Source organism: Fulmarus glacialis, unplaced genomic scaffold (genome assembly GCF_000690835.1).
Source record: "Fulmarus glacialis isolate BGI_N327 unplaced genomic scaffold, ASM69083v1 scaffold10939, whole genome shotgun sequence".
NCBI classification, from domain to species: domain Eukaryota; kingdom Metazoa; phylum Chordata; class Aves; order Procellariiformes; family Procellariidae; genus Fulmarus; species Fulmarus glacialis.
In genome coordinates this window covers 199-21,564 of record NW_009231400.1, presented here as the reverse complement: position 1 = coordinate 21,564, position 21,366 = coordinate 199, and the positions used below count along the sequence as shown (strand labels likewise).

The 21,366-nt window shown below is 45.2% G+C and overlaps 1 protein-coding gene across 2 annotated transcripts in view; it reads left to right on the top strand.

Moving 5' to 3' along the window:
- The window catches only part of SEPT8 (septin 8), a 30,728-nt gene extending 10,999 nt beyond the window's left edge, over positions 1 to 19,729 (top strand). For both annotated transcript variants that reach the window (XM_009584560.1, XM_009584558.1), the window contains exons 5-9: positions 543 to 639; positions 957 to 1,125; positions 1,383 to 1,515; positions 2,293 to 2,483; positions 18,294 to 19,729. In XM_009584560.1, the coding sequence (XP_009582855.1) occupies positions 543 to 639; positions 957 to 1,125; positions 1,383 to 1,515; positions 2,293 to 2,483; positions 18,294 to 18,459 (756 nt within the window). In that variant the 3' untranslated portion in view covers positions 18,460 to 19,729. The remainder of the gene's footprint in view (positions 1 to 542; positions 640 to 956; positions 1,126 to 1,382; positions 1,516 to 2,292; positions 2,484 to 18,293) is intronic.
- Positions 19,730 to 21,366: the final 1,637 nt, after the last annotated feature.

The window sequence follows — 21,366 nt, the reverse complement described above, 5'->3', positions numbered from 1 at the left end:
CTACTGAAGCGCCTGCTCGTGGCTCCTCTCCTGCAATGCTTGAGGACGGTGCCCTGCTTCCTTACTGCGCTTGATGCTTTGCAGACTTGGAGAGCAGTGAGCACATGTTGTATCATGCACATGTCCCTTCCAGTGCCCACATGCAAACTGCTGTGCCAAGGCCTGTTTACGGATGTCTTCGCTTGTGCTTTCTGCAAGGCAGTGAGTGCCCTGCTCTTGGCGTGTGGAGAGACTACAGCTGCAAGAACAACCTGACAAATGGATAGAGGGAGATCAGTAATGATCATGGTGTTCCTACAATATTTCCCCATCTAGTTCAGTCCAGCCAGCATTCCTAGTAAGCCGTGCTATGGCCTTACGCTGCTCTCTGTTGTAATATCCCAGTTCATAGTCGAGACTGCTCTGAGTATTGGAGATTGGTAGCTTCGGAGAAGGGACTTTTTGAAGTAGATCCTGTGCCTGGGTGAGGGGGATCTAATGGTCAGGCTGATCTGTGAGGAGTTAGCCCATGCACTGAATCCCTGGCCCTGTCTCTGTTTCAGGCTCATCTGCCCTTCGCTGTGGTCGGCAGCACGGAGGAGGTGAAAGTTGGGAACAAGCTGGTGAGAGCTCGGCAGTACCCGTGGGGAGTGGTGCAAGGTAAAGTGCTGCGACCCTCTCCAGCTCTGCCCTCCCGCCAGCGTGTGTGCATGAAGGTGACCTGTCCTAAACGATGCAGGAATGTCCTGTGCAGCCTTTTGTGGGTTGGCCAATCTTTCCTTTGAATTCCCATTCCTGCCGGCAGGTAGTAATGGTCAAGGGGAATCCCTGCATCCAAGGGGCTGTGTTGTGCCCTGTGTGGGACAACAGGTAGAGGTCCTTGGGAGGGGGAGTCTCTGGAGTTAATCTGTATGTGCATTGGTGCTTCCCTGCTGCCATGTGTGCAGTTTGCTGACTTCTCCCTTTGCTTCCATCAGTTGAGAATGAAAGTCACTGTGACTTTGTGAAACTGCGGGAAATGCTGATTCGAGTCAACATGGAGGATCTTCGGGAACAGACTCACACCCGCCACTATGAGCTGTATAGGAGGTGCAAACTGGAAGAGATGGGCTTCAAGGACACGGATCCAGACAGCCAGCCTTTCAGGTGAGTGGCCTTCACATCTAGCATCAATTTAGAGCAATAGTTTAGTACTGACACCCCCAAAAATGGGAGGTTTGTGGGTGGTATACACAATGCTGGGCTGGAAAATACTAGCACTGGGTTTGAACTTTGCAGCTGACTTTGGTGGCGTTCCCTTCCCTGCCTGTTTTGTCTTTAAGCAACGCGGACAGGCGTGCATTTCCACATCCCTAACTCATTGATGTCCAAAGAGTCTGGATTTCGTTTGCTTTCTTCCCCAGCCTCCAAGAAACATATGAGACCAAAAGGAAAGAGTTCTTGGGTGAGCTCCAGAAGAAAGAGGAAGAAATGAGACAAATGTTTGTTAACAAAGTCAAGGAGACGGAGGCAGAGCTGAAGGAGAAGGAGAGAGAGGTGGGTGTGCCAAAAACCTGTGAGAGGAGCCCAAAATACAGCCAGCATAGGATCTGGGTCTGGGCAACGTATGAATCCTGGAAAGCACATGTAGCTCTCAAGCAGACCTCACCAGCCAAAGCACAAACACACACACACACCTTCCCCCACTCAGAGAAGGGGACACGGGGTAATGTTTTCAAAACAGCTTCACTGGCTTAGGTACCTCAAACAACAGTCTTCCCCGTGCAGTGTGTAGGAGACTCGGCTGCTGCTTGGTGAGTGAAGGGCAGTGTAGGACATTTTGGTGAGCATCCATGTCAGATAGATTTCACCCTTGGAGGCTCACTGGACAGCAGAGTAAAGGGGGCAGCTGGGCTGGAGTCCCCCAGGTCAGTGGTGTGAGGCCACAGGCAGCTGCCATGACTGGGGTGGAAATAAATGGACCATCTTCAAAACTAGTGAGGAACGAAAGAGCCCAGAGTGTCCACAGCCCCCTTGCAGGGCTGCAGACTGAGCTGAGATCCACAGTGCACTTATCCACTTATTTGATACGGGGTCTCAGGCAGAGCTGAATTTATTGTGTCTTCGCTGCTTTTGGTGAAGAGGCTGTGATTGCCCAGAGGTCAGCTCTGCCGAGGGGCTTGCAGGGTGCAGGGGCATTGGCTGCCATACCCTGCCAGGTCGGTCTCTGTGGGGTGGTGGGGGTTCGTGTGGGAGGTGTGACTGCGGCTACGGGGGGAGCGCAGCCTGATGGTCATGCTGGATGCGATGCTCAGAGGGTCTGTCTCCTACCAGCTGCATGAGAAATTTGAGCACTTAAAAAGGATACACCAGGAAGAGAAAAGGAAGGTGGAGGAGAAGAGGAGGGAGCTGGAGGAAGAGATGAACGCCTTCAACAGGCGGAAAGTAGCGGTGGAAACCTTGCAGTCCCAATCCTTGCAGGCTACCTCACAGCAACCGCTGAAGAAGGACAAAGACAAGAAAAAGTAAGTGACTGAACTTGAGTCTTTCTCCTCTGCCACTGGGAAGCTGGGTGTCTGCTCAAATGCTTTAATGTTTGGTCAATTGGAAATTGGACAGCAAATGGAAAAGAGGATTTTGGAATCCAAATTCCTACCCTTCTGACTCTTTGCTGTAGAGGAGAGACAGGGTCCACCTGTGCCCAGGCACTGCCCTGGGGAAGCTGTGGTGGCTGCAGGTGGGAGGGATTCACAATTTGGGGCCATTCCCTAAAGGCTGAGAGTCCTGTGAGGTTTGCCCTTTCTCTGTGACACCCAGCTCAAGTGATCCTGTGTCCTGGAGACAGACGGGAAGGTGACTAGAAATAAGCTGCCCAGGGAAGTGGTAGAGTCCCCATCCCTGGAAGTATTTAAAAGACGTGTAGATGAGGCGCTTGGGGACATGGTTTAGTGGGCATGGTGGTGTTGGGTTGACGGTTGGACTTGATGATCTTGGAGGTCTTTTCCAACCTTAATGATTCTATGATTCTGTGATTCTAAGCTGCATCTTCTCCCCAGCAGAGAGGAGTGGGGACATTCCTGACACAGTTGTAAAGTCTTACAGATGAGGTCCCCTGTCATGCATTACCTCACTGTGATCTGTAGGCTTGGGACCCTCTTTGGAGAGTGTTCTTACTTTATTTTTAGAGGCAGAGCTGTAAAGAAGGAAACAGCAGCTTAGAGTGAAGACGCATTGGAAATTCATTAGGGCTCCGTGTGAAATAGGGCTCCAAGACACAGCTCTGCTTATGAGAAAGCCCTTTTCCCCTAAAGGCAGAATTCTTATCTTAGTTTGCTGCAAGTTAATTGACATTGCTGAAGCCAGCAAAAGTGTGGAGCGAGGGCATGCTCTTTCATGGGGCAAACAGGTTTAAGGAGAAAAGGCGTCGGGGGGTGGTCCTGCTTCCATTCAAGCCAGTCTCTGGCAAAATGAGAAGCGCCATCATGCAAGCTGGTAATTCTGTTATTCCAGCATTTTTTACTTCCCCTTGTGTGAAGAAGCTTAAGAGTCTGAACTGCATTCTGTCAAATCCAGAACAGGCTGGTGGCAATGCTTTCTGAGCTTTTTAATGATGAGAAGAAAAAAACACCATAGAGAGTAGCAACACCCAAGTTTGCTCTTGACAGCACAACATTTGGTTTCATGTTGCTAATGAGATCTTGTGCTCTGTCATTTCTCTGCTGTGAACTGCAGCACTAGAGAAGCTCACTCTGCGTACTCACATGCTAGTAATTTGTTTCTTCCTATGGAAGATAACAGTGCGTATTACTTACCGTATTTCCTTGGAATGTAAATACAGTGGTGTTAAAACAAAACTAAAGCACTCTCTTCTGTAGACCTCTCAGCACGCTCTGGGCACATCCCACCTCATGCACAGAGTCCAAAATGCTTTGTAAAATATTTTGCTGAAAATAGAGTTTAATCCAGCTAAACTCGCACATGAGTTAGGGGCTGAATACTGTGACAGCCTGGGACCCAGGTCTGCTTTGAAGAAGGTGAGCACGCCGAGCCGCATGCTGTTAACTCGTGTGAGCGATGCCGGCCGCTGGGATGCTCCGGTGGTGATGTACTGTGTGCGCTGGCCAGGCGGAAATGCTGCAGCTTCCCCTCCGCTCCATCTATCTGCGATAGAAATAGGTTTCCTGCGCTTTGCTGGTTTTAGCCCACCTGCAGATGTGAGTCCAGATGCCCTTCTTCTTCTGGGTAGCGATTAGAAACTGGCCATGGTAAGGAGCGGGGCGAGGAGGAGGCAGCTCGGGTGGCGTACGAAGCACCGAGGGGCACCCATAGCGTGCGCTCTGCGTGCTGGGGACCCCCGTGTGGTGCTGGGGCTGGGGTCTTCAGCTCCAGAGCATGGCTAGAGGAGGTGCACTGTCACCAGGAATAAAACTAATAAATCGGGGAGAGGAAGTGGTTTTGGATTGGGTTTTGAGAGGTTTTTTTGCAAACCTGTGAGCTAATTCAAAATGTGGTATGTGGGGGTTTCTGCTCAAGCAGGATAACAAAATTTGTAATAAAAAATTCAAAGGAAGGTACCTCCCCATGCCTTGCCAGTGATCTGTCTTCCCAGACTCCCTCTTCATCTGGGAGTCATCAAAAGGACCCGGGGGTCTTGTGAAACCTGTGTGTCAGAGAGCACAGCCCTAACCCATCCCACTGCTGCATCCCAGGCGGTCGGTTTGATGTTAACCCCACAGACCAACAAAATTTGTAATAAAAAATTCAAAGGAAGGTACCTCCCCATGCCTTGCCAGTGATCTGTCTTCCCAGACTCCCTCTTCATCTGGGAGTCATCAAAAGGACCCGGGGGTCTTGTGAAACCTGTGTGTCAGAGAGCACAGCCCTAACCCATCCCACTGCTGCATCCCAGGCGGTCGGTTTGATGTTAACCCCACAGACCGCGTGGGCATTAAGAGGATCTGAGTATTCCCCAGCTGTCTTTGCCAACTTTCTTACCGAGATCTTTCAACCAAACTGGACTGGAAGGCAGCTGGGATTTGGGGAGCTGGTGGCAGGCAGTGTCCGATCCCGGGACCGGCGGCAAGGCTTCCCCCGGCAGAGCGCAGGGTTCAGGCTGTGCCCGTGGCTTTGGTAAACGAGGAGCTGGTGTTTTACAGAGCTAAGTCTAATACTTGCTCGGGGTTTGCGCTCTGGTTGCGCGGGGGTGGGTGCCCACCCGTGGGGGCGCAAGGGGGGACCCAGAGGATGCCAGGGGCTCATCGCTGCCGGGAGAGCCCCCGCAGCTCCCCGGGGATGGGGACGTGAGTGGAGGCACGTCCTGGGCTTATGGGCAAGATGTTGGGACCTTGCAGGAACTGCGAAAGTATCGTGAGCTTGGGGAGGGGGTGTTTTTTCTTGTTTCCATTTTAAGGAGAGCTAGTTGAACCTTTTATCGTCCTCTGTTTCAACACAGCGTTTTTAGTAGCTTTAATAAGTAAAAAATGGAGTTGGAAGAATTGCAGGTGTCGAGGGGGAGAAAGTGTTTGTGCTGAGATTCTCTTTTGTGCCTGCAGCTGCCAAGCAGGTCGTGCTCTGTGGCGCGGTGCTCAGCGTGCCGGGGGGTTGCTCTCGTCTGTGAGTCTTCAGATGCCCGAGCAGCATTTGCCCTTCTCTTCTTTTTTTGTTTTTAACATATTTCGCTACATTTTGCTTTTGTTTAATTTTCATAACTTTAATTCATGCTTTTTTTATGTTTTGTTTCTTTCAGTTAATCACACACAGACTTTCAGGCCAAGAGTGGACTTGGTGCTTTCATGTGTTAAGTTGCTTGAGTTTCCCACCCTGTGACCCTTCTCATAACATTGTGTGAGTGGACCAAAGTGAAAGAGAAAATGAGCATCTTCGGTGGTTGCAGTGTAACGACTCGCTGTTATCTGTACAGAATTTATCAGGAGGTTTTAAGGAAATAACCTTACCATGTACATTTTGTTAAACAAAGTCAACTAATCCCTAAAGTAAGGTGTTTTGTTCTAAACCCAGTGGTTGAACAGCCATATATAAAGTGACCATAACTGTTTGTCTGAACTCATCTTACTCACCAGCTAAATACTTGCTTTCTAGATTTTTTTTTTTTTTTTTTAAATTGGCTAAGGTGACTGCTTGAGGCTCACCTACCTTCCCCTGTACCTGCACAAATATGAGGAGTGGTATGAAGAATGCTGAAACGTTTATTTTTCTAACAAAACTCTCAATTTGAATAAGTTTTTAGAATGGGTAGAAAAACACAATGCTTAGACTTTTTGCCCTGGGAATCTTAGTTTGAGTAACCCTCATTCCAGTAATTATATATTTTAATCCTGAATTACTCTAAACACTTTCTACATCACTTATTTTTTATATATATATATATAAAGAGACAGAGTGGTTAATAAAATTCATGGGACAATGTTTTGAATTTTCTTTACTGCTAAAGTAGAGCATTTATATAGAAAGATTTTTTCATAAGAGTTTGTTGTATGATGTGGAGCTACAGGATTTGTGTAACTTTTCACTTGTCATTTACCAATGTATTTTACTGTTGTGCAAAAACTATTTAAGCGGTCATCTTTACTTTTACTCTTTAACCTTAAACTTCTTATGTGCCTAATAAGGAGAATCCCCTGATCTTGAGCTATGCACCGTATTTATGCTGATAGGCTCTATTCCTCTTAGAAAGTGCTTCCTTTAACACTCCTCATGCCTAGAAATCACAGCCTTGTTTTCCTGGGCAACTGAGCTTAGAGGAATAATTAGGATCAATATTATTTTATTTCCACTCAAACCATTTTGTGGTAAGGCAGGATGATAACTGAATAGAGACTTACTAGCTATGTTGTTATGGAAAAATAGTTGGACCCAATTCCATGCATCCATCAGATAATAGGCTAAAAGAAAGCAAATATTTTATATTAACCTCACATAGTGTCTTTAGAGTTTATAAAAACACTGGCTGGCTAAGTGTTAGTTGTGAGTGTGTGCATTTTATTTAGTTATTAATGTTACAGGATTTCTCTGATTTTTTTTTTTTTCTTAAAGACTTGTCTTTAAGCTAAGATGTCAGCAAATTCCTTATTTGACTTGCAGATGGGGGTGCACAGCCTTGCATCTGAGCCGTTACAGGTCTGTTTGAGGGTAGCATTTTGCTGGATTGTAAAATGAGGTTCTTTAACTTGCATATCCCATTGAAGCAGCTTTTTTCTTTTTTTTTTTTTTTTCCTAAATACATGCTCAGGTGTTAAACTGTTTTCATATGGACATTGGCCTTTTATATGGATGTATTGAAAATCATGTCAGTGTTACTTGATGCGTGTAAGAAAGAACCTCATGAAGATCTCACAGGTACCTTTTAGAACAGGCCGTTTTTCAAAGAGTAAGAATTATGCGCACTTATTAGGAGTCTGCTGAAAGCTGAACACTTAATTTTTAAGGCTGTGCCTCCAGTTTAGGTGTATTTTAAAGAGTAGCTGTCAAATGTTGGGAGGGTTAATGTGTTTTGCTCAGAGAAACGTGCAAGGAACCCAACCTATTCTTATATGTAAGAAGACAATTCCAGCTCACCGCTGACTACAGTCCAATCACGTAGCAAATTAGGGGCAGGATTTTGATTTTTTGCCAGTGAGAGAAACTCTGGTGCACTAATTGCATGAGTAAGCAGCGCTATTTGGTTCATTGTTTTGCTTCTCAAGGCCAACGCTACAAAGGCTGGGATAAAACAATAACTGATGATATTGGGTATGCAAACAGCTTTCATGCCATCACTTTTCCAGTCGATAGTTTTCTCCCGGTCTCATGCTGCAGCCAGCAAGATCTATGCAAATGATTTCTATCTGCCCTGGCTCGTCAGAGATCAATTCTTTTTTCCTACAATAACAGGTAGTTATGAATAATGATGATAACAATGAAAGAGTAAAAACCTTCAAATCCATGGGCATTGTGGAGAAATTTCCAGCTTTTTCTGATGAAGACATTCAGAATGTATGTAACAATATTTTAATGATGATTATTATTATATACACATTGACTTTATGTTCTGGTGGACATACCTTTTCCTCGTAGTTACTTGTTCTTTAGAGCAGTCAACATCATAATCTCCCCAATGGAACTCAGTAATTTTTTTTTTTTTTTCCTCTAGTACTTGATTTTTCCTTTTGGCTGAGACAAGATTTAAGTATGTGGTATATAGGGTAGTTCTGTATCTTATTTTATTTAACAAGTTAAAAATGCATGGTGATGCTAATCTCACTCCAGTCTGAAGATTTACATCTTGTAGGCTAGAAGTGAAAGAAAAACCCTTCAGAAATGACTGAAGCTGTTCAGTTACACATCTTTCAGCTGTTTTATACATTTATCCATAAAAGGTTGGTATTAATGGGAAAAACTATTCATTTTTTTTTATCATTTAAACATTTACCATCATGTATGTTGTCTGCTTTCTAATTTAAAATGTGTTTTGTGGGGCTCTAAGCTCTGTAGGCTTCATGTCTGGCTGTGGTGGATGCCCCAGGGTGGAGATAGGGTGCTTGGCTCAGAGCACGTGGAGGTGCCTTGGGGACCTGCCCGGGGGGTAGCAGCCTCTCGGACGTGCTGCATCCATTCGCTTTGTCGTTCCAAATGTGTTGGGGTTTTTTTGTTTGTTTGGGGTTTTTTGTTTGTTTGACTTTCATTTCTTCCCACTCACTTTGTACTTTTTTCTTTTTATTAAATCTCACATGTATTTTGAGTTTTTGTGGTGTCGTTTATTTAGCGGTGGATTTCCTGTGTTATCTAGTGGATCTCTGTTGACATAATAATGTGTAATGATTGAAAGGTTACCAGTCACGGGATGTTTTATGATGATTGGGAACATTCAGAAATAAAATTAGCTAATTTCAACACGATAAAGTATGCGAAAAAGCACCTCATCTGTAATCTGGGGAGAAATTCTAAGGTATTAATTCAAATGCGATCCCTGTTTGGGCAAAAGTTGCCTTTAAGCTTGTTTGTACTTCTCCTTTGTGGGGTCTGTTGACTGAGTGGGTAGATTTACAAGCAGTTCCGCTGTTGTAATGATGCCCAAAGAGGTGATTTAAGGGTAGGATGAAAAGGGAGCAGAGATGGAGGGTGATGGTTTCCTAATGATCCTTCCAAAGCTGTATGCTTCTTCTGGAGAAGCACATCATGCACTTAGATCAAGGCCAAAAAAAGAGCACAGCTCTAGTTTAGGGTTCTTCTTTCAGAGAGCTGCTGCTGAAGCTTTACCTGAAGGGCCTGTTCTTGGTGTCTGTTCTGTGAGGCACTGCTACGTATGAAGTTATATTCAGTTAATTTAGGGTTTCTCTGAGTTTTATTTGGTATTGGACTGAGATCAATGCTGCACTTAAGACAAAACCAACAAGTGGAGTTTGGCTGACGCACAGTGTTTGCTGAAGTGGTGCTTCCGATGGGAGCTTTTTCTGCAGCCCCAGTTTCAAGAACAAGTCGGTGATACTGCCTGCTTCTGAAATCTTTTTAGAAATGTGCAGACGGACTGTGCTATTGCTGCAGGAGTTGGCTCGTGTAAGAGACCTCTGCTTTTTGCATTTAATACACAGCTTGCTTAAAAGGCAGGGGACAGTTCTGGTCATCTTATGTGTTCTTGTTTGCATCCCACCTTCTTACAAGGCCGGGATGGTCACCCCAGCTGCAGTACCGTGCTGTACATCCACCCACAGAGAGCTGACCAGAAGTGGTGGTTGGAGCTGGTGTGATATTGCCTGTAGCGATCACCGACAAAGAGTGCAGGTAAAAGTCTGAGCCTGCACTGGGTTAGAGTTGTATCGCTTGCCCTGTTACATTTTTTGAAGGACAAGCCTCAGCGGGGACTTAGCAGTTGATACCAAGTGGTCTGTTTGAAATGTTTTACAACCTTTTCCATCCCAATACTTTTTAAAGACAACTTTTCTAGGAGGCCAGAGAAGAGAAAGTGCATTCAGGTACCTAAGAATTTATGGGGAAAATGAGGTGGCAGAGTAGCTGGTCATTGTAAAGATGGGCCACCTGGGAATTTAGGATGATGTATGCTGGCAAGTATTTTTCCACAGGAGCAATGTTAAGATCATTCATTAATATTCGTGCAAAGCTCCTAGAGATGCTTGCAAGAGAATGAGAAATGCGAACTGTAGTTATAAAAGCAGTTCAGCAGCAAGGTAGGTACTGTCCATGTTTTGCAGTTCCAGAGCTCAAGCCCAGTGACCCAGGCCCTAGGACGTGTTGATGCTTTCTGTTCAGGAGACAACCCAAACCCAGCCTCGTCTCCTTGTCCTAGGCTGCTCGATAGGGAGAACTGCGCAGCTGTGAGGGACGTAACCTGCGAGGCAAGGACAGAGCAAAGCCACTGGCTCTGCCGGCTGGGAGAGCCGGCTCGGGCTGCCGGTGCCGGTCGGTGGCGCCTGCGGTCCTGGCTGGGCTGGGGATGGCTCCGCACCTCTCCCCATCCCGTGTCTCCATAGCACGTGACTTCTCGGATGTTCCCCTGTCAGCAGTCTTTCCTCATTAAAATTTTAAATCAATCCCCTGATTACCAGTTCCAAACAAGATCTTGGCAGCCGTGAGAGATGCTCCAAGTTGCCATGGTTTAAATTCAAATGTCTCCTATGTGCCCAGCCCCGGAGGCTGTCAGGCGGCACACGTTAGATTTGTACTTTGACCTTTCATGCTGTCTTTAATTAATGTAAATAACTGAAACTTAAATACTGATTCTCTTTTGTTCTTTCTGTAGCTTTTTTAGTCTTCCCAGTGCGTGCTCCATAACATCAGGAAGACATGTTAATTAGAAGATTTATTAAGGCCAAAACATCTCATGCAGAAGAAATTAATTGGTGCTTTCACCTTTAAGCTTGCAATATATTGCACAGAAGAGATTATATAGCAAGGACTAAGATGCATCGTATCTTTTGATTGGGAAAAGTCTGCTTGCTCAGGTTCTTGATAAAGTTGAAATCTAAGATACTTGCCAAAAGATAAATTGCTAATTAAGGCTGCTGCATGGCTTGCACTAAAACCAAAATGCTAATCTCTGGGCGAGAGCCCGTACAAAGCAGTTAACACTGACCGAACTTCCAGAGAGATGAGGGACAAAGCTGGGTTAGCACGAGGCAAGATTTCGGCTTGCTGCTTGAGCTGCCGCTGCAATGGGGTTTCCGTGTGTCCTCTCCTCGGTCTGGTTTTGGGGTGTAACGGGAGAACATCCTAACGTCCCTAACCTTTCAGCTGGATTCTCGCGTTTCTTAGCAATAACTCTTCTGTGTAGATTTTTTCTGTAGACTTACGGGTTTTATAACCAAAATCCGCCAACCTTCATTTGTTTAGTTTTTCTAGGGCTGCACACGCGTGCCTCACAACTTAACCCCTGCCCACCTCCCCACTCGCTGCTTTGGGGACAGGTAACCCTGCCTGGCCAGTCCAAACTCTGGCACTTCCTACTGGGATGTGGTGGGTAAGAATGGAACCATTTTAAAGGACAACTAAATGTTATATGTTAATGGAGAGGAAACAGTTTAAAGCTTGGTGTTCCTGGTTGTGAGTTGTAACAGACTGATTTCCCCTTACACAAATACTTGTGAAAAGAAGAAAAAAAAAAACCAAAAAAACCCGTGGTGTCTGTGGCCCAATCTAACTTCACACAGGAACAGGGAGAGGCCCCAGCTGATCTTTGTTTTAAAACAACCTTGTAAATGAATCTCAGGAATGACCTGCTTGTACCAAAGTTGGGTTTAATAAAAACAAAACTGACTTGTTTAACCAACATCTGTTAAAAACACCTTTTGTATGCTAGTTATATTCACTGGAACAAAAAAGTGCTGTGTCCAAATTCACAACCCTCACTATTATTCCAGTTTCTCTCTGTTAACCCCTTACCCTGTATATCTGTGTTTAAAGTGTGATGCCCCCTGCGCACCCCTGTAAGTCTGGGGTGGCTGCTGCCAGCAGCCTCCCTCCCCTTCTCCAAGCTGCTGCTTGCCCTGGTGCCATGCGAATGGGGGTGTAGGACCGGCAGAAAACCAGTCCTTGGTAGGAGGTTTGAAGGAAGCTTGCAGCCCTTCCCCCTCCCTTGTGCTGGGTGGTGTGACCAGAGTGGGACAACATCTGGCTGTGAACAGCGGGGTGTGTGACAGGAGCCGAACGAAGCTCCTGCTGAGCAGGCTGGGTTTCCATCACCACCCAAGAGTTTGTTGAGATGGAGGGAGGATGGTGTAGAGGCACTGATTGCTGCAGGCACCGAGCTCCTGTCACCAGGGTGTGTTGTATGTGACGGTCACTGAAACCTCTGGATGCCCTTGGCATAAATTAGAACTTGGAAATAAATCTCGGTGAGTAACAGGTATGTGGCCTGAAAATATCCATACTGGGCACATGGGGAAGTTCTGGAGGCTCCTGCCACTTGCAGGCAGCAGGCACTAAGCCCTGTGACAAGCATGTTCTACCCACATGGCTCGTCCCTGCCTGTCCCCACTGCTGCAGCGGGCAGGGGCGAGGCACCACATGCTTCAGTGGAAGTGGGACCGGGTGAGAAGCAGCCAGGGTCTGACCAGGCTGTCTCTCAGGGGCTGTGGATTCAGAGCTGGAAGCCCACTTCAGATGGCTCGCTCTGTCTTCAGGTCTGTTGTGCCCTGCACGGAACAGGAGGGAAGCTGAAGCAGTGTGTGACCATCAGGCTGAGCTGAGCGATGGAACACCCTTTGCTGCTTCTTTGACGACTGTTTTAAACTTGCCTGTGTTCTCTTGAGGCAAACCAATCTAATTCCTTTGGCAAAGCTTTAATCCTGTTTGGAGCTATTGTCGAGTTAGGTTCCCATCTGGATATTCCCATTCTTTGGGAATAAAAGCGCTTTTTTTTTTCCCCAAATTTCTCAGAAGATTTGATTAAGTTCTGCTTGCCATGACTGTAGTTTGGTCACCAATGGGATTCAAGTTGCATGCCTTGCAAGGAGGAAGAACGGGGGGAGCTGCTGAGACCTGCCAGGAGTTAATGCATCACTTGATTTAAGTGTACTTTTCTGCATTCTTAAAGAATCGAACTGTAAGTACTGTTCAAATTGAATTTAAAATAGTAAAGCCAATTAGAAAAAAGAAAAAACAACACAGAGGCAACCCCACAAATGAGATATAAAGGCAGCCCAAAAGAATAAACACATAAAAGGCTTTATACACGTCAGAAAGCACGTGGTATCGGTAACGACCTGCTGGGTGCTCTGAAAGATCTTTCTGTGATCCCGGTGCTGGTTGCTGTGAATTGCTTCTGTGTGTTTCTTTGATGTTTCAGCAAATTTTGTCAGAAACCTGTAATATGGTAAAACAACCATTGTATTACTCTTCCTTCTGCTGTTTTCTTGTATCTCGATCAATTCTCTGACCACAGAAGTTTCTTCATTTGTGCAGCTGTGTAAATGAACTCTTCTAGGTCATCACACACCCACCGTAAGTAGTGATACCCAGTCAGGTTTATTATCTGAAATACTCCTGTGAATGCTGGTCCGCAGTACGGCAGCTTCATCCTTATGTGTAATGGTTCCTGGGTGACATGCTTTAGCTGTGACACGTTTCCGTTTGGTGGTGGTTTGTGAATAGGAGATGTGGCAGTGGCTGGGGGTGACTGAATTGCTTCACTGTTTCTGTAGGTGATTTAATGGTTGGTTTATGTTTTCGTTCTGATTCAGAATCTGAGCACCCGTGTGCAGCAGCAGTGTCTGCCAGGAAACTTCCTGAAGGACAGAACAATTCCGTGGATACTTCACGTAGGGGATTTCAGATTGCAGCATTGCTTGCAAGGTGGTGTTAGCTTCAGGCATCTGGAAATCCATCCTGAAGTACGGCAGCAGCAAAAGGAGTCTGGGTTTGAGAGGTGTGCCTCACCTGGGCTGAGACTCCTGCAGGGGAAGGGATCCTGCTGTTGCTGACACAAATCCGCCCTTGCTTCTCCGCTGAGGGCCAGAGCCCGGGACGGGGAGCTGTGCTGTGCTCCTGCCCAGAGAGAGGGAGGAAGCAGCCTTCCTTACCAGGCCAAGATGAGGCACTGTAAGAGCTCTTTGAAAATACTCTGTAAATGTTCTCTGGAGTCTTACAGGGACTGAATATTCCCCAAAACAGCAATCCTCACAAAACTAGCCCTAAACACATCCGGCCTGTGCCAGCACTCGCTGTGCTGGCTGAAGCTGGCATGTTCTCACCAGTAACTCGCGTGTAGCAAAATGGTTACCGGATCCACAGCGATGAGCTTAGCTGCAGGTGGAATAAACTTGTGCCTGCAGGATGTGTGCCACGCATGATCCAAGCAGGCAGGCACAGAAGTGAGATAGTCATCATCTCTGAAACTCAGCTGGGCAAAATGATTGCTCCTGTTACTGCTGTCACCTGGATGTGGTGTGTTGGTCTTGTGACTTGTTACTTGTCCAGGCAGTGAGGGGAAAGGTATTAACAGCCTCAGACTCTGTTCTGCCAGTAAGAAGGGAATTTGTGCAACTCTCGCTATCGAAAATGCTCTTTCTGTAACAAGAATGATCCTGTTGCAACAGCAGCTTCTTCCTGAAGTTTGCAGTTTGTTCTTTAGGGCAGGAAGCTCCGTTCTTAACGATGACGGGAACGCAAAGGTAAGCGGCATTTTTAACCTGCTGAGGCCAGGCCACGAGTGTTAGCTCTTTTATCGTAAGTCCAGCACTGGAACACGTGTGCAGAAAGGGCCTGTGCTGCTGGAGGAGCAGCACATCCTGGGAGAGCAGGCAGGCTCCGGATTTACTGTTCCCATCCCAGTGTGGCATCTTGCACCCTGACTGGGAACACAGGACCCTGGTGGGCCTTTCAGCACTGACTTCATCTTTTAGAATTAACCCTCTGTTAATGTATACTTTTGAATGTTGATCATCTAGATCTGCAAAGGTTTTGAAAAGCAGTTTTGTTCATGGTTTTTAACGTGTCATCCAGCTTATGGGCAAGAAACTATGTACGTAGGCTCAAAGCTGGGGGAAAAAAAAACCGAAGTATGGTTGTTGTGGTATAAAGTTACAGCATGTTACTTACTGTGCGTAGAATTTTTCTGCTAGCATTTCCACTGGTTAATGCAGCTGATGAAGATGCTTGAGACAGGGCAAAGGGATGGGAGGAAAGCAGAACCAGACACACACCCCAGCTTCCTGCAGGGATCTTTGTGGGCATCAGCTTTTGGCTGGACTCTTCAAGGAGCACACCGAGAACGTGCAGACCAAACTTGTATTTTATTTAATGAAAACTACAAAAGACAACTTGCCTCCTTCAAAAATTGGGCAGTCAAGTCACAGCTTGTGATAGGAAAGGAAGGTGCTACACTGCGGGGAGGGAAGAGCCCTACCACAAAATTAAAACCTTCCCTGTGGTACGTAGGCAGGATGAATAAATCATATATCCCAAGCATGCTGCTGCCTGGCCCCCAGCTGCACGGGCACCTCGTACACCTCATCTGGTCTAAAACCGGGCGCTGAGTCCCGCTCCTGCGGCATCCCCTGGCCAGGGCAGAGGCTCCCCCCTGCAGCACGGCATTCACAGTTTGCGGTAGCTTTGACTTGCCTCATGGGACCTCCTTCGGTTTCACCACTGGTTCAAGTCACATCTGCTCACACATGTCATTTGCACTAAGTCTCTGATACTAAATGCTTCTTTTTGGAACGCTTAGGCACTGCTTTCTTTGAGGTTTAAAAAGAAAAGCATGGCTTTTTCCCTGCACACATACAAAGCTCGCTCTGTTCTCAGTGCCAGTTCTGGCAAATGTAATACTTTAGAAAGCGTTATCTATTAACAGAGCTGCTCAGGACATCAGTCCTGCACAGCTCAGCATTCAGGAATTCCTCTCCTACAAGGTAAGATGATGAACAAGGGAAGGAAGTCCAGAAACTTTCTTCCTGCACTGATGAGTGCTGCTCATTACGTAATGAGTACCTCATTACGCGGTATGAGGGTCGTCTTGCTCCTGTCTCATCCCTGTCCCATTTATTTATCCTGTGTCATTACGTGAGACACCTGCTCAGCATTTAGCCTGTGCAGGTCATATGAAACCCTTTCCTGTTCTGTGACAGGACTTGCAGGTGTGGTGGTGTTAATCATACAGTACTGTCTGGATTACACCTTCACATTAGTATAAAAATCACCTGAAAATGCCCTATTGTTTAAAACAAGAACAGAAACAAAAAACCCCAAAGAAAACACTTATTTTAAAAGAATGTGTAAGGCTGGTTTAAAAAAAGTGCAATTGAGCTTTAAACTGACCTTTGTAGTTTGTAAAAATGCTTTGCTAGGGAGATTAGCAGTTAATGAAAAATAATGGGGGGGGCGGAATTAATTAAAGGCATTTTGTATTGTCCAGTCTGGTAAGACAGAATAAATTAAAAAAAACAAACAAACCCTGAACGGCACGCACTGGTTTGTGAGGGCCCAAGGCAACAGTGATTGCGGACAAGAAGCAATTTCCCACAGCTCGCAGGAACTGGGATTGGGTCTTTAATGGCTTAACCAGGAAGGAGCATAGACCTCAGACCCCTGGATTCCAGGGTAAGGCCTTAAGAAAGACTGGAAGGTTTGGTTCTCAGTCTTCTCACTACTAAATCAAAACCTTGGTTCCACCTGAGGACTACTCTTACAGAGCCAGCAGTGGGAGCTCCCCCTTCCTCGAAAGCAGTTCCTGTTCACTCTCCCATGGGGCAAGTCAGACTAGCTCTAATAAGAGAACAATGGAGTGAGCTGGATGAAAGGCTCAATCTGTCACACTTCATCACAGCTATTTTAAAAATAAACTCCGAGACATTTGGTTCTTTCTGGTGCAGTTCGTAGCCTTCTGCCTACTTGATCCCTGAGTTGTAGGATTGTGACCAAGTCCCTCCTCTCCCCAGCTTTCTGTATCTACATGATGTTAAAAACTGAGGGGTAGCACACACTGCTTAGGAAGGACATAAAAAATAGAAAGATAATAGCAATTTGTCATTACCCTCTGAAAAACACAGCAGCACTTTTGCTCTGTTGTGTCGGCTGTTCTGTTTGCTGGGACCTACTGGTTCTGCAGTTGCTGCTTCCAAGGCAGTAATTCTCCACTATTCCCTTTCAGGCGGCTGTAAGGGAGGACATGGGGAGCTGCTTTCTCCAGGCCTCAGCTGAGGGTACGAGCCACCTGTGTTCACCCTCCCACCATTCGCTCCCCCATCCTCACTGTACAGGTGTCTGAATCCATCATAGTATTCATCAGTCTCCATGGTGTCATCAGGAATTGGGGCTGTAGTAGGCGTGAAAGGTGCTAAAACTGGCTGGCCTACAGCGACCCTCATCCTCACTTGATGGGAATTCTTCAGTCCAGAAGGGTCGTGGTGGGGTAGCCTTGCCTTGGGATGGCCCTGGATGGCTTGACTGATGGGATAGAAAATATAAACAGCATTGGATGGCTGCAAGCGCATTAGCTCTTGATCCACAAGCTCTTTGCAGTGGATGAATTCAGTGCTGTTAACCTGTAAGGAAAGATGCAGATTTTTTGTAACTTCACGATAAATTACCCTCTCTTCTGGCCACTGCTCCTGTAATTCTGCAATTAGAAGGAGGGCAGGGACAGACTGTATTGGATGCCTCAATAGATGCATATCAGCAATACACATGTTGGCCCTGATGCAAAACACTTAACTAGGAGCTCCTGAACTACTACACAAAAGGTGGGCAAGTGCTCCCTCTTTTTAGGAGGCGACAGTCAGGAGGGACAGCAGGATAGCTAGGTTATTTCAGACAAACTCAAGACCACAAAATGGGTCAATGGTAAGCTGACAGTCCGGGTCTTTAGCCTTCTAGGTATACTCTCTTAAAAGGTATGTGTTTTGTGAAACTGGAGAAAAGCTTTAAAAAAAAAAAACAAAACAGAGCTTGCCTTTAACGTATCATTAGAAGCCAAATTGATTATATTTCAAAAGCAATGTAACTGAGAAGTTTTCGCAGTCTTCAGTGGGAGGCTGGGGACACGGTGGGCAGGTTTTTAGGTGCTCTCAGATACTCCCATTGTGGGAGAATCTCTCCTTGCTCAGCAGGCAGGGAGCTATCTGTGGCCAAGCAATTTAGAAACCTCCCTTCCCTGCCAAATGGAAAGCCCTCTCGCCAGTCCCCACCCTTAACTGCAGTTTTATTCCCTCTCTTGTTAGCACTAGCAAGGACTGCAGCAAAGGCGGAACATGGACACACGCTTCTCAGAAGTCTGCTAAAGTGCAATGTTGGTTGTAAATACACATGCGCTTTATTAATTTATTGGTGTCCTGGCCTCAAGATTTGTGACCAAAGGCCATTTTGATTCCTACCTGTGCTTTTTTTAGCAGATCAGTAATAACAGGAAACCAATCAGGAGTCAGCCTCTCCAGCTCTAAGGTGATGATCACCAAAGCCAATGTGGAGCCCTTAAACTGCAATAGTTGGTGGCACGCCATACAGTGCTGTAGCTGTTTGGTCAAGAATGCAACATGGCGGGAAGGATTCATCTGAGGCAGCTCATGTAGTAGATGGGGCCAGTTGGACATCACCATGGCATGGAACTGGAGAGAAGATAAAGTGTATATATATATAAAAAACAAAAAAGCAGAGGTCAGTGAACTTTGTATGTTTTCATATGTTATCAACCAGAAGTACAGACTAATTTCATCTTATATCAGGAAACCTAAAGGGTTCCCCCCCCTTTTTGTTTTGTGTTTGTACTTGCCAACCATTGAACTGTTTTTTTGAGCTTATAATGAATGTACAAGGTCTGTGTCTCCTAACAATTTCTGAAGTTTCTACGTTATCCAGATTGCTGTCCAGGAGATTCAATTCAGGCCAGCAGATAAGAATAGAGTAAACCCAATAATAATGACTGCACTCTGAATTTACTGAGGAAACAAGCACCTGAGAAAGGCAGTTTTCACAATCAGCAGCCTAAGATGGCTTAATATTTGCACATAACCTTAAAAAAGGGATCCAGGATGTGTTCGTATCACATGATTTTTGCCTTACTAGCACATGATTGTTTCTTGAAGACAAAGTTTAATTGTTTCTATCAAATGTTTAGTAACTGCAATGTGAACTAAGTGCCAGGTTGGGGTAGTCTCATTGCCTAAAACAAGGGTGAATAATTAGTGGGATGAAAAGGAAAATTGTTTAAGAAAAAACCTGTGTGTGAAATGTAGCAAAACTCTGACAGCTTTCTATGTACAGTATTAATAGAATGGAAATAGTTAGAAATATTTTTGCAGTGTGTATTTAAAAAAATAAAAATGGCGTATAGTTGTGCATTATGAGAATCTTTTTAACGTCCATTTTAGTTGTCCTTTAAAGATGGGAGTAAATTTTTTGAGCAAAATGAAAGGTTTTAAATAGTAGAAAATTTTAAAAATAAATAAATAAAAAAATCACTGTAACATTCTTCAAAAGACTTGCAGATAGCTAAGAACAGGTGGTTTGCAAAGCATCTTGGGAAGGATGTGTGAGTGTGCGTATGTGTGCACATCTGTGTTTTCTAGTCTTATTTGATAAGGAGCTGTTTCTTTAAAGAAAAAAAAATTTGCAAAACTTCGTGCTTACAATGTTTAAGAAATCCATTGGTGTTGCTGTATAAAGATCCCAGTGAAGCTTATCTAGTATAATTCTTTCCATTCTCAAGATCTCAGCTGGAGAGCGTTTACAACCACTCTGCACTGCGAGCATCTTCACCGATGGTATTACCTGTAAAAAAAAAAAAAAAAAAAAAAAAAAAATAATAAAGAAGCCAACATCCTACACAGTGCTGTGTGTGTTTCTCTGTATTGCAAAGGGATCTAAGTTTATACGCATCCCAAAGTGCTAAACAGAATGCTCGTTCAGGAGACCACTTTCCTAGAGAACTCTCATGCTAAATGAAGACTGGCCCACACTTGCCACAGTGCAGCTGGCTACAAACCCACAGCAAGAATGATGCCTTTCACCTCCTGGGTCACTGTGAGCCTCCTTAATGCTGCATTGGTGATGCACGTTCCCTGCTACCAGTCTCATTAGTTTTGCTCCTTTGACAAGGAGGCTTCCTGTTGGCCTGTTTTACAGGGCCTTCTATGGTTGTCTGGTTTCCTGTGGTCATAGACTCAGCTTCCCCTTTTCAGCTGAGGGGAAAGGAAGAATAACCTCAGTGTGACATATCCTAAGAAAGGCTATGAAGAGCATTTCACTATAGCAGAAGTTGTTCGAAGAGATATGCATGTCTGACTCCAACTCCTAGGTTTCCTGTTCTTTTTCAAAACAGAATGAAGGAAAGAGGAGAAATGCAATCTGAAGGGCTTTTGACTCATGTTTGTAAATGTCTGAAGAAGTCTTATCGGTGCACTTCTGCCATGAGAGATTATCCTCTGTAATCTCGCACTTACATGGGTAGTTGCTGATTTTACATGCTCACCTTGAGGTGCAGACCTGACTCATTTCCTCACCAGGTTCAGAAACCAGTTTCGACTCCAAGCAAACTCATCTATTTTAAGCTTCCTCTGAAGAGCCTCTGCTCTGTCTCACCTACCTTACCCTCCCAGGACCTATAACAAGGAATTACAGCACTCTGATGTTGTGCGTGCAAAACTCTGCATGTGCATCGTGACTGTTACCCTCAGGTTAAGCTTTACTGCAAGCTGTGGATTCTGAAGAGAGGAGTGAAGTTTAAGGGCAGGAGGAGGGAAACACATCCATTACATAAGCAAACACAAGTCCTTCATCCATAAAGGTCACAATTCTTCCAAGCAATGATGAAAGAGGACTGAAAATGTTACTGTCACCCCTTAAGGACTACTTAGGGTACAGAAGTTAACAGTTCCTCATTATGCCCAAGTTGTTGAAAGACCTGGAAACACGAACAACTTGAACACATGAATGAGTTTAGTTGTGTTTAAAATTAAACATACAGACCTCATCTTCTTCATTGGTTTTTGCTGCAAGGACAAGGCAGGAAATTGCTATGCACTGAAGATATTTTAATTGGGCCTGAAGGGAGAAGAAGAAGAAAACACTGAGTGAAGAAGATAACAGCCTTGGGGGAAATAATTGTCATTCTATGACAGATGCACAAGTTTCAAACTTTCATTTAAGTTACAGTTGCTTCTGAATTAGTTTAGTTGCAGAAAGATTCATTTCAAGCTGGAAATAGAGCAAGGAAATCCAAAGTGAAACAAAAATCCTCTTCTTGGTGCAATTTTTATTCATGTATCGCACAATTTTTAGACTATGCAATACCACAGTATTTACAATGCAATGTTACTCCTCTTCTCAGCTGAGAGATTAATTAATATGTTTTTGCCAAATGCCAGTATCGATCTAAATAGAATTGAGAGCTGCAACTGAGCTGCTGCTGCTCAGTTCAACTCGTAACTTTGCAGTTGCTTCAATGGCAGAAAAAGTTGGCCCCAT